General features: G+C 56.6%; 2 protein-coding genes and 1 long non-coding RNA gene across 3 annotated transcripts; 1 reads left to right on the top strand and 2 right to left on the bottom strand.

Annotated features, from left to right (window-relative positions):
• Positions 1 to 1,874: 1,874 nt before the first annotated feature.
• Positions 1,875 to 4,306, bottom strand: LOC115948513. The gene is made up of 3 exons (XR_004082331.1): positions 4,104 to 4,306; positions 2,480 to 2,697; positions 1,875 to 1,977 (listed from the first exon to the last, which is right to left on the bottom strand). It is a non-coding gene; the product is annotated as an uncharacterized LOC115948513 (long non-coding RNA).
• Positions 4,307 to 6,621: 2,315 nt separating this feature from the next.
• On the top strand, positions 6,622 to 8,156 carry TBX10 (T-box transcription factor 10). The gene is given in 7 exon segments (XM_005426538.2): positions 6,622 to 6,676; positions 6,883 to 7,066; positions 7,141 to 7,247; positions 7,250 to 7,413; positions 7,504 to 7,659; positions 7,727 to 7,794; positions 7,874 to 8,156. Coding segments are annotated over 7 exon segments (1,017 nt in total).
• Positions 8,157 to 8,214: 58 nt separating this feature from the next.
• On the bottom strand, positions 8,215 to 12,041 carry TCIRG1 (T cell immune regulator 1, ATPase H+ transporting V0 subunit a3). Its single transcript, XM_031061542.1, has 15 exons — positions 11,920 to 12,041; positions 11,758 to 11,840; positions 11,545 to 11,638; positions 11,262 to 11,474; positions 10,656 to 10,806; positions 10,440 to 10,579; positions 10,115 to 10,272; positions 9,947 to 10,037; positions 9,748 to 9,866; positions 9,354 to 9,567; positions 9,148 to 9,252; positions 8,964 to 9,074; positions 8,757 to 8,877; positions 8,499 to 8,670; positions 8,215 to 8,410 (listed from the first exon to the last, which is right to left on the bottom strand). The coding sequence occupies exons 1-15, from the start codon at positions 11,947 to 11,949 to the stop codon at positions 8,329 to 8,331; spliced, it is 1,884 nt and encodes a 627-aa protein (XP_030917402.1). The 5' UTR covers positions 11,950 to 12,041; the 3' UTR covers positions 8,215 to 8,328.
• Positions 12,042 to 12,047: the final 6 nt, after the last annotated feature.

Here is a 12,047-nt window from a genome sequence, read left to right as displayed (position 1 = left end):
TGAGGCAGCATCTCCTGGGCTCTCTGAAGCACAGCTCCAGGTCTGGGATTCCAGGAGCAGTGCAAACTCCCACTGTCCAATCCCTGGATTTGCCTCCTGCCAGCACTGGGCACCTTGGCCATGTTTGGCTCAAGTGCTCCAGTGCTGCTGCCTGGAGGGATTGGGAAAATGGGCATTAAACCCCTTCCCACAGGGCTGGCCTGAGCTCTGGCTGGGGAAAGCACTGGGCACCTCTGGCATTTCAATGAAATCAGTTTCCATCATTGTGAAGATACCCTGAATAAACCCAAGGCACATAAATAAACCTTTCTCCATAAGGACAGCCCCAGGGAATACACAGTCATTCCTATGCCTGGTCAAACAAACAGCAGCCAGATTTTGGGGAGAGACTCCAGACTCTTGTCTCCCTCCCTGGCTGTAAAACACTTCCAGAGGCTTTGGAGTTCACACAAGCTTGTCAGGATCTGGATATTTCATTTAAATTCCATTCATATACTAAGGGATTGGAAGTGTCCTAAAGGCACCTCCACTCACACTTTAAGCCCTCTGCCACAGATGAATTGGAATGTTCTTTTGTTAGGAACAGCCCACCTTCCTTAGGCATCTCCATGTGGGAGATAAAATAAATGTGGACAAGAGTTTGGAATGCAGCTTCCAAGTCAAGTTCCCCGCTAGGAAATGACTCCAACTCTAGGAAGCTACTGTGACACAGATCAGAGGAACATCTTGAAAAGAAACACACACCTTGCAGCAGCCAGAACAATCTCATTCCTGATTTTACCTGGTCTCCAGGTGCTCTGCCCGAGCTCCCACCAGCCGTTCCCATTCCCGGACAATCCTGGACAGCACCACGGAAAGTACTGACAATGTCCATGAGGCCGAGGAGTCAGACGCGTTCCCTGCTGCAGAATAGGAAAGCAAGAGTTTAGATGCGCTTTGCGGTGCTTTCCGAACCCAATTCGATGGCAGGAACATGCTCCCGCTCACGCAGACGCGGCCCCTTCCCCTTTTCCCCGCTCAGGGCCGGTGCCCGACCGCCCCAGGGGACTCCGCCTGCAGTGCCGGGCGCTCCCACACGGCGGCAGCACTGAGGCACAGCCGGGAATGCCCCCCCCGCCACCCCCCGGTATGACCGGACTGCGCATGCGCAATGCCGTGAGACTAATTCGGCTCCCAGCCCCTGGGTGCAGTACCGCGCTCCGCCCGCAGAGGGCAGCACGAGCGCGCCGCCCGCCGCGCTGAGCCCCGGCCGGAGCCGCTGGAAAAGGGGAATTTTGGGGGCATTAAAGAGGGAAATACCGCACCAGGACAGATCACCAGGAAATTGCAAGGCTTCCTCTTAGTGCTCCTCCAACCATTCGTGCATGGAAGTCCACGATTTTCCCGGTACCTGCTGGAAAAATGAAAATATTCCTCATCTTCTGAGTGTTCCCAGTCCAGGCTGAGCACTTGAGGAATAAATACCAGCTCCCCATGTCCCAGGAAGAGCTTGTCTAGGTGAAAGCCCTAGGAATAAGAGCCGGGCTTTTTCTCACCTCACTGTGCTCTAGATGTGATTCTTCATTTATCTTTTTATCTCTGATTTATAGCGATAAAAAGATAAATTCAGGCTCCGTCTTGCCGCTCACCAGGGAGAGATCAACAGCTCCTAAAATCCCACTCTGTGACAGATAGAATAAATAATCATTGATTTTTCTCCTGGATAACATTAATCATGGCTTGACAGAGTTACACCAGAGAGTAAACCGAGGGTAGGCACCGCAGGCTCCTGCCAAATGGATCCAAACCTGGAAATCATCGTTATTGGATAAACCTTGGCTGAAGGGCTGAGCCTCATCCCCAGAACCTGACATCCCGTTTCAGATGTCCCACAAGCCATGTGTCTGGTCTCCTGGTGCTGTAACGAGGATTTAGAGCTGCTTTTCATCATCCACAAGGAGATGCTGGAGGCGAGGGGACACCGGGACGGTGCTGGAGCTGTCACAGATAATGAAAATCGAGCGGTTTGGGGGCTGAGTCCTCCCCGCAGGCAGCCTGCACCTGCCTGGACCTGGAAATCTGCCCTGTCAGAAAACTGACGCCAATGTTTTGATTAATCCAAGTTCGGCCTCACTTTTTCTTACTCAACAAACCTTTGCTTGGTGGAAGGATGGGAGACACGGAATGGAAATGAATTCAGTTAAAAAGCAGGGATCACATTTCATCCCTGCTGAGAGGCTGGTGTGGAATATTCATCCCTGCCCTCCTGGGGTAAGGATCTCCATCGTGGCACCTGCTTTCCTGCTCAAATTCCCTAAGATCCTTGTGCAGGGCAGTAAAGCACCTTCCAACAGGCTGTACTAGGATTCACCAGGATCAGCCCATCCAGCCTGGCCTTGGACACTGCCAGGGATGCAGGGGCAGCCACAGCTCCTCTGGGCACCCTGTGTCACCACCCTCCCAGGGAAGGATTTCTTCCCTATACCCAATACAAACATACCTGGAGGAAGATTTTGGCTCCTCTCTCCTCCCAGCTGCAGCTGGAGCAGATTTTCATAGCTGTGACATCTCAGGTCGAATCAGATGGATCAACATGCTCAAGGTAGCCCAGAAGAGGATGTGCCACATCCCAGTGAGACCCACACACCGTGACACAGAATCCTGGGATGGTTTGGGAATTGGTTACTCTGGAAGCAGCTCCTTGAGAGGACACCTGCACTGATAAATAAACACAATTAGTTAAATAAAGTCAATCCGTTTCAAGAAGTTAAATGGAAACTTGAGGATTGATTTTCTACTTCTATATACATATATAACATATTTGTAATTTTTATTTTATATATTAACAAACATATAATTTCAAAATATTGATTTATGTTAATATATAAAGAAAATGGTTTTATATAATTCCTTAATATATATAAAGCATTATTTGTAAGAAATACATAATTATATATCTATAAATTTATCTCTTAGAATATGTAACTGATCTATAGGCATTGCAGGGAATTAAAAAGAATTGATGTAGGAAATCAAGGTTCAGAAGCTGGGAGACAGCCCAGGATTTGGAGAAGTGTTCCAACTGCAAACTGGGATAAAGGGAAAACCCTTCAGGAACTCTCCTGCTGCTGTAAATTGTTTTTACACTTCCTGGTGATGATTATAGTCTGAATTAAGCCCTTGAGGCTCAAATTGACTCTTCAGCCTGTGCCCAGAGCATGCCTGCTCTGAATAAATCCTGCATTTACCATGTGACTGTGTCACCCTGCCACCCTTCACCACCAGGCAGCAAGTGGAGAAATCCATGCCATTTTTCCATAAAAAAATGTTTTAAATAGATCAGATGAGTCAAAGCCCCCGGACACATTGTTGTCTCCATCAGGGGAACCTGTGGTGACTCATTCAAAGCCCACAAAGAGAGGGGATGAGTCCTGGGCTGAGATGACTCAAGTCTGAAACCTGGGAGCAGGAATAATCAGAAAACTGCGGCTGGGGTGGAAAATCAGCCTTGCCTGGGTGGAGAGAGACACACTGGAGAGGAGATGGTGCAGGCGGTTTGGACAACAGCAGGAGCTTTGGAGGCATGGAAGGAGCTGGGTGTGCCTGAATCCAGCACACAGAATAATGGAATCCTGGAACGGGCTGGGTTGGAAGGATCCTAAAGCTCATTTTGTTCCCCCCCTGCCATGAGCAGGGACACCTTCCACTCTCCCAGGCTGCTCCAAGCCCTGTCCAAGCTGGCCTTGGACATCTGTGCCAGGGCCAGAGAATTGTGGGTGCCCTGTCCCTGGAAGGGATGAGATTTTGCAGGGGGGAAGGGAGATGTTCTTATTTAGAGACAAAAAATACAATAACAAATACAATAACACCATGCCTTAATTTTCCACATTAATTAGCGTTGCATTAAATTGACAACAGGCACCGTTGAAGTGATTTCCAGTCAATTTGGGTCAATTAAAATGAGACCAGCATTCCTGATTGCAAGTTCATCCATGTGCAGCTTCAAGGGAAAACCACCCCCCTTGTAATCCAATTTATGACCATTCCCATCCAGCAAAAAGTTGTCCCAAACCCACTTAAAGTCCCACCCTTTAGTTAATGGCAGCTTGAGCCAAGATACTCACAGGTCCTTGAGCTGAAGTCCTCAAGCCCCATCAGTCTCACCAGAACTGTTCCATCCTCAAACGTGGCTGGAAGATTTTAACTTTCACAGCTTCCCCACATGAGCAGTTGCCAAAGGGTCCCTGAAGCACCTGAAAAGAGAATGAGCCTTCCCCAGAGGCCTTGGGATCCATGCTGGGGTTTTAGGGCTGGAATCCCCATGGCACATTGGAATGGGTGCCTGCAGAGACGGAGCAACGCCACTCACGTGCACAATGGTGTCAGCAGGAGTGAAACAAAACCAAATGGATGTGTTGGAGACTTGAGTTTGAAAGATTTTTTAAATTCTTCTCTATTTCTATATTACCTTTTAATTATACATAATTATATTTGTATAATATATCCTTTATTCATTATACATGGGAGGGGAAAAAACGCTAAGTAATGGACATATTAAAGGTAAATTATTGCTTTATCTTAGCACTTATCAATTTTCTTTAGTACTACACATTCCTTAGAGCAAATGGAACCTGGAATTGTTTGGATTGGAAGGGACCTTAAGGACCATCCAGTTCCATCCCCTGCCATGGGCATGGACACCTTTTACTAGACCAGGGTGCTCCAAGCTCTAGCCAAGGCAGCCTTGGACACTTCCAGGCTATAACTTTACCTGCTAAAATTCTCTTCCCCTTTTCTCAATCAGGGCTTTAAAAATTAAAGAAAAAAATTAAAACTTAATAAATAAAATAAATAAAGAGCCAGCTGCTGCTCAAGTTGCCCACTCTTACCTAACAGATACATGTGTTTCTGGTTCAGAAATGAGTATTGTCACTTCCTGCCTTCTCACTTCCCTCTTGGCCCCGCCATGCCGGCTGCTCACCTCTCCCTGCGAAACAGGGTCAATTCCTCTTCTCCCCTCACTGCCCCCCAAGCAGCTTTCACTTCCCCATTCCAGCTGAGTCAGAGGCTCATTGCAAGGAGTCATCTGACTGTGTGCCAACGCTCTTCTCCTGCTCCATCCTGGTGGCCACCACAACCTCCACGGCTCTGTCCAGCCTGTCCTGCTGTCCGGAGCAGTTATTCCCCGTGAGAAAGAGTCACTGCTTACCTTTTTTGACGTTTTTTCTGGCTCCCATTTGGGACCAAAAAGTTCATTTTGTAAAGCCATTTTGTACCACGTGCTTCAACACGGGTTCAGGAGCCCTACCTGCAGTCATCTTCACCGGCCAGAGAATCCTGGAATGGCTTGGACTGGAAAGGACCTTAAAGCTCATCCAGTTCCACCCAGGAGGTGCAGGAGCTGCAGATGAGCCCTGGTAGGTCCAATCCTGCCCAGGGCTGAGCCCCCTCCATCCTCCTGCCCGCTGTCAGCTCTGCCTCTCTCACACCTCCTCATCTGGCGCTCGATAGCGGCCCCGCAGCCAAGCCCGGCTGACAGCGGGAGATGGATGGGGCTGAGCCAGCCCCGCGGGGCACGGACACGTGTGGGGGATGTGGGGGAACCTGGGGAGGTGGAGCCTCCCCATTTCACATCAGTCCTGGCCCTGGTCCCAAATGCAGGAGCTGCCTAGGCTGCCCCACAGGGACACAGAGTCCCCCCCCTCTGTGTTACGATGTTCAAGTGCTGAACGCAAGGCTGGACAAAAGGCTGAGCCCCACTTGGGAGAAAATATCCAGCTCTGTGCAGAGCAGGGAGGGAGTTCAGGCCAGTGCTGCCATCACTGGAACATCAACAGGTACAGAAAGCCATCAGCACCCCCAGGACATCCCCTGGTCCTCCAGACCCTCTCCCAGAGCCTCAGCATCCCTCATCCCTCTAGAACACACTCCATGGTGTGCTATGAGACAGCATCCGTGGCCCCAGTGCAGTTTGGAGGGGAGTAGGAGGGGTCTGGAGCAATCCCTCTGCTTTTCCTGGTGTCTGCCCCATCCCAGCGTCTGTCACCTCCCACACAGAGCCCTCAGCCCTGCAGCGACTGCTTGTCCCCATCCATCTCCTGCTGTCACTGCAATGAGGGTGTCCCAGCACCAGGGCAAAGAATGGACCCACCTTGGGGGGGTTATGGGGAGGGGGAAGCTCGTTCCTCCCTCCGGAGCTGCAGAGGCTCTGCTGGAGCAGTAGATCTTTGCCAATGCCTCAACACCTCACCGTGGTTTTCAATATCAGGTGGTGACGGCCACGTACCGAGAGGGGCTTTGCCTGGGGGAGCCCCCACCTCCCCCTGCTCAGATCTGTGATATGAAGAGATGAGAAGACCCCAAGAAAGATGTCCCTGCCCAGCCCGGAGCATCCCAAGCCCTGTTTGGGGACTGGGGGTGCTCCCAGCGGTGCCACTGCTCACCTCCCGTCCATCATCACCGCGTCGAGGCGCGAAGGCAGGCTGGGCAAGGGGGCCGTGCTCCAGCCCCCTCGGGACCACCTCGGCTCCAGCCCCCGCCTCTCCATCCCCGAGCTGGGGCATAAAACCCCCGGCAGGCTGCAGGACACTGCAGAGCCAGCGCTGCACTGGGAGGGGGCTTTGGCAGGGTCCCACTGCCACCATGCCGGGGAACGGAGCCACGGACACCTCCTGCCCTGCCACCACACCCATGGCAGGTAAAACCCACCCAGGACCACATCCCCTGTACCCAGTGGTGGGGTCCTGCGGCGTTTTGGGGTGTGGGGGGATGGAGATAAAACCGCACTGTGGTGGGGGACAGGACACCCTGATCCTGCCACCATCTCCATGGAAGGAGGGTGTGATGGGGTGGCCCTGCATGGGCTCTGCTCCCCCCGACCAACATCCCTTCAACCCTCTGCAGCCTTCCTGGGGGGCCCGGCTGAGGGGTCTCCATGCACCCCCGGCCTCGGGTGGGCTGGCGAGGGGCCGGGGACCGGCGGCAAGAACCGGCACGTGTGCCACGCCGCGGCACGGCTGGAGATGGGCAGCCTCTGGGAGGAGTTCAACCGCCTGGGCACCGAGATGATCGTCACCAAGGCAGGCAGGTGGGAACCGGAGTGGCCTGGGGGGCTGCAAAGGTGGGGGTGGGCACCCCCTTCCCACCCCCCTCCCTGTGCAGGAGGATGTTCCCCACCTTTCAGGTGAAGCTTTCGGGGCTGGATCCATTGGCCGACTATGTCCTGCTCATGGATTTCATCCCGCTGGATGACAAGAGATACAGGTGGGAATGGGGCAATGGGGGCAGGGGATGAGATCAGGGGGTGCTGAGCCCCTCCCTGCCCTGCAGATACGCCTTCCACAGCTCATCCTGGCTGGTGCCCAGTGGATGCGGCAGATCGTGTCCTTCGACAAGCTCAAGCTGACCAACAACCTCCTGGATGACAACGGCCACGTGAGGACCCTGCTGCGGGCTGGGTGGTGGGGGAGACACAACACATCCCTGCCTGGGGGGCTCCTGCCACGTCCTCTTTCCCACCCCTAGATCATCCTCAACTCCATGCACCGCTACCAGCCCCGCTTCCACGTCGTCTTTGTGGACCCGCGGCGCGACAGCGAGCGCTTCGCCCACCAGAACTTCAAGTCCTTCAGCTTCCCTGAGACTCAGTTCATGGCAGTGACAGCCTACCAGAACCACCGGGTGAGCACCAGCCAGACGGAAACTGGGGCCCCTCCCAGGGATTCCCTGACCCCGCTCCTCTCCGCAGATCACACAGCTGAAGATTGCCAGCAACCCTTTTGCCAAGGGATTTCGGGACGGTGACCCCGAGCCATGGTAAGGCACGCCTGGACGCTGTCCCCACGCCATGGTGAGGATGTCACCTCCCTGAGCCCCCACGCCACGTCTCTTGCAGGTGTGGGGTGCCGGCAGGGTCCCTGCTGGGGGCCATGCCCCGCGCCCGGGCCACCCCGCTGCCCCCCCGTCCCGAGAAGCAGGAGAAAGGTAGGGGGGCTCAGCCAGCAGCACCCCCCAGTTTCCCCGAGCTCCCTGCACCCACCTTCCAGCCCCTCACCTGCCCCCCTGGTGTTTATGTGGGAGCCAAACCCCACACCCTGCCCTACCCCCTGCCCGCCTTCCCCCAGCTCAGCACCTACGGCCCCACCACAGCCCCCACCTTTGGCTACGGCCAGCAGTGACGGGGGGCACCCCCAAGCACCCCCTGCACCTCCTACCCAAGTAATGGCAATGCAGAGCTGGGGGGAGGCACAGGGATGGCTTTATTCACCACCAAGGAGGCTCCGGGGGTCCAGTGGGGGGGAATTTGGAGCACAGCCGATGTTCCAAGGCCCTGGAATCCCCTTGGCTTGGCTATTCCCAGGTGTCCGAGGTGAAGGCGAAGGGGCACAGCTTGTACCCGGCACCCACGTAGAACTTATTCTGGAACTCCACCCTGGCAAGGAGAGGGGATTGAGGAGTGCTCTGGGGGGCCTGTCACCCCCCCAGTCCCACCCAGGAACCCATCAGCTTTGGGGGCTCACCAATGCAGGCGCAGGGCGTGGAGGAAGGCAGAGAGCCCCTCCATCACCAGCAGGATGGCCACGGTCAGCACGGCGAAGGCGGCGAAGACGGGCACCAGCACCACACCGCCCACGTAGCTCAGCCCCACAAAGCCATTCCGCATCACCATGGTCCACAGGACCTCCGAGAGCTCTGGGAAAGGGGGGGACAAGAGCAGGAGCGGGGAGTGAGGGTCTGTCTGGCTCTGAGTGGGACAGGGGGGTACCAAGGGGACTCACGGGCATGTGCCAGGCTGAGCGCCCAGAGCCGCAGGTAGGACGCGGTGTTGGAGACACAGCCCAGGCAGTACTCGATGGTGTGGATCGCCTGATGCATGAAGATTTCGGCAAAGTCCAAGTGCTGCAGGGACAGAGGGGACGTGGGACATCAGCAGGGGGCATAGACACCCTCATCCCACCACCAAAGCCTGCCTGGATGCTCCTCACCTTGGCATCAGGGCTGTGCCCTCCGCTCTCCACATCCTCCATGGTGGCATTGACAGAGTTCCCAGCCTCCTGCCCCTCCAGCAGCGGCTCCTGCTCCCCTGTGGCCAGCGGCTGCACCAGGACAGCACTGACAGTGAGACCTCCTCATGATCCCCACAGAGCCCCCCACAGCCCCTGGCCTTACCGTCCTCGGGGCACCCTGCCAGCACCACCGGTACAGCGGCGTCCCCAGGAGCAGGACGGGCACTGACGCCAGCGCCAGCACCACCAGCACCATCTGCACTGGCACCTGGGGCACAAGGACAGCATTTTGGGATCTACCCCCACGCCTGACCCCTGCTCTCCCAGCCGAGGTGGGGGGTAGGTGCCTGCCAGGGCGGTGGGTGGTACCTGCCCCGGGTAGAGTGGGAGGTTCTCGGCATTGGAGGTGAAGAGGAACATGTCAATGAAGTGGATGAGGATGCTGGGGGCCACCATGGAATCAGCAGCACTGAACTTGATCCATTTGTAGAAGATGAGGAAGACCAGGTAGCCAAAAAGAGCCAGGAGGAAAATAATCTCTGGGAGGAACTCCAAGACCAGCCGGTGCCGCTGCTGGAAGTGCCTGGGTGGGAGGACATTGGCCGTGCTCAGCCTGTGCCTTCTCACCCACGCACACCCTCCGCACTCACCGAGGTGCAGGGGTGAGTGCAGGACCCCAGCTGCCACCCCACCCCACCCAGGTGAGTCCAATCCTGGTCCCCTTGGCATGACCAGAGCCCGTGGGTGCAGCCCAGGGACTCACACATGGTTGAAGACTCCCAGCACGACGCCGAAGCCCATGTGCACGATGCCCAGCACCACGGACATCTTCATCTTGAAGGAGTTGAGGAAGTTGAGGTGGTTGGTGGCCAAGCTCCAGATCTGTCACAAACAAGGTGGGTGAGACTCTGCACTGCCCCATAGAGGGTCCCACCTCGTTGTTATCCCCATGGGACACTCACTGGGTCGATCCCAAACGGATATGGCCCTTGGAAGACACCGGTGACATTGGGGTCCAGGGTGAGCGAGGGGTGGGTGGCGAGGTACGCAGAGCTGGGGGCAGAGCACGGGGTGTCAGTGCCAGCAGGGAGATGGGGACCCGGGCAGGGGGCACGGGGGTGGCACCCCACCTCCAGGAGGAGTGGTTGGCCATGGTGGCCACGCTCCAGGCAGAGGGGAAGATGACAGTGGCTTTGCTGAAGCACTCATTGTAGATGAAGCCGGTGTAGATGGAGAAGGCACCCATGAGCAAGATGAGGTAGCGCCCCTCAAAGAATGTCAGCCAGATCTAGGGGGGCAAACAGGGCTCCCATGTCCCACACCACCTCCCCTGCCCCACACCACTCCTTTCCCACAGCACCACCCTGACCCCGTCCTGAGCCACCAGCCCGATCCTGTATCATCCAACCCCATCCCACATCCCCAACATATCCCACCCCTCCCTCGTGCCCCCACCTCGTTGGTGCCCTGCCGCAGGCGGGGACTGTCCTCGTACAGCACCATCCAGAGCGCAAAGAGGAACATGAGCAGCCCGTGCCCCACGTCCCCAAACATGATGGCGAAGATGAAGGGGAAGGTGATGATGGCGTAGGGTGCTGTGGGACACAGGGACTGCGTTACACGAGGTGTCCCCTCTCAGCCCTGGGCTCAGGGGGTGCCAGGGGGCCTTACCAGGGTTCACCTCCTGGTAACTGGCCACCCCGTAGGCGTCCACGATGCTCTGGAAGCCGGCGGTGAACTTGTTGGTGCGGATGAGGGTGGGGGGGCTCTCCGAGGTGGGGACGCGCTGCACAAAGCACTCCACGCTGGAGCCGCTCTGGTACTGTGGGAACAGCACCCAGAACCTGATCCTGGCAACCCTGGCACTCCCTGCCCAGCACGTGGAGCCTGCTCCCGGCACCCAGCCCACAACACCCCCCATCCTGGCACCAGCCCCCAGCACCCGCAGCCTGCTCTTGGCACCCACCCCACAATCCCCTCCAGCCTGGCACATGCTCCACCATGATGAGGGGACATAGGGACACCAAGCAACCTCTGGCACAAAGACATGGGGACACTGAGCAACCCCACAAGAAGGACCTGGAGACACAGACCCCTGGCACGAGGACACGGTGACACCGACAAACCCTTGACATGAAAACATGGGACACCAAGAAACCCAGGCACAAGGACACGGGAACACAGAGCAACTCCTGACACAAGGACAACTGAGCAACCCCATAACAAGAACATGGATACCCTGAACAATCCCTGGTGCAAGGACACGGAGTCACTCACAGATCCCTGGCGCAGGGCATCCTGCACTTGGGTGAGGTCCCGCACGGGGCACCAGACCTCGGCGATGAGGCACTTCTTGGTGACATCGAAGCTGCACTGGTTGAGGACGAGGTAGATGGCCTTCATCTTCTGCACCTGCACGCGCCAGGTGGGCAGCACCTGTGCCACCTTGTCCAGCACCTCCGCCAGGTACTTCTCCGTCTCCTCCAGCGTCTGCGGGCACCTGTGTCAGGGATGGCAATCCAAGCGTGGCCCCCACATCCCCTCATGGCACCCAGCTCACCACGCTGAGCTCCTGGATCTGCCCATGCAGCCTGGTAATGGCCTCCGTCCTGCTGGCCTCACTCTCCGGGTACGCATACAGCTGGCAGTGGAAGCTGGGACAGAGGGACATTGCTGTGTCAGGGGTGTCAGGGCTGCCCAGCCTGGCCCCACAGCAGGGTCCAGAGTGGGTGTTACTAAATAAACCTCCCTGCAGGGGATACATGGCACTCACCAGTCCGAGATCTTGCGGATCTTCTGCCCGATCTGCTCGCCCCAGTAGGAGATGAGGAAGATGACCCAGGTGATGCTCTCGCCCTGGGGACAGCACAGCCCGTGTCACTCTGGTGTCCCAGTCCCCACAGCCATGCCAGCCCACCCCCAGGTGCTGCCTCACCGTGGCCAGGTCCTCCATTGGCTCGGGCATCTCCACGAAGGAGGCCACCAGGTACCCGCGGCAGGCGCGCCACAGCAGCCGCTCAAAGGCCGTCACTCGCCACGGGTGGATGACACCCGCCACCAAGC

This window comes from Geospiza fortis, unplaced genomic scaffold (genome assembly GCF_000277835.1).
Source record: "Geospiza fortis unplaced genomic scaffold, GeoFor_1.0 scaffold450, whole genome shotgun sequence".
Lineage (NCBI taxonomy): Eukaryota > Metazoa > Chordata > Aves > Passeriformes > Thraupidae > Geospiza > Geospiza fortis.
Note: the sequence above shows the minus strand (reverse complement) of the source record. Positions and strands in the feature narration are given on the sequence as shown.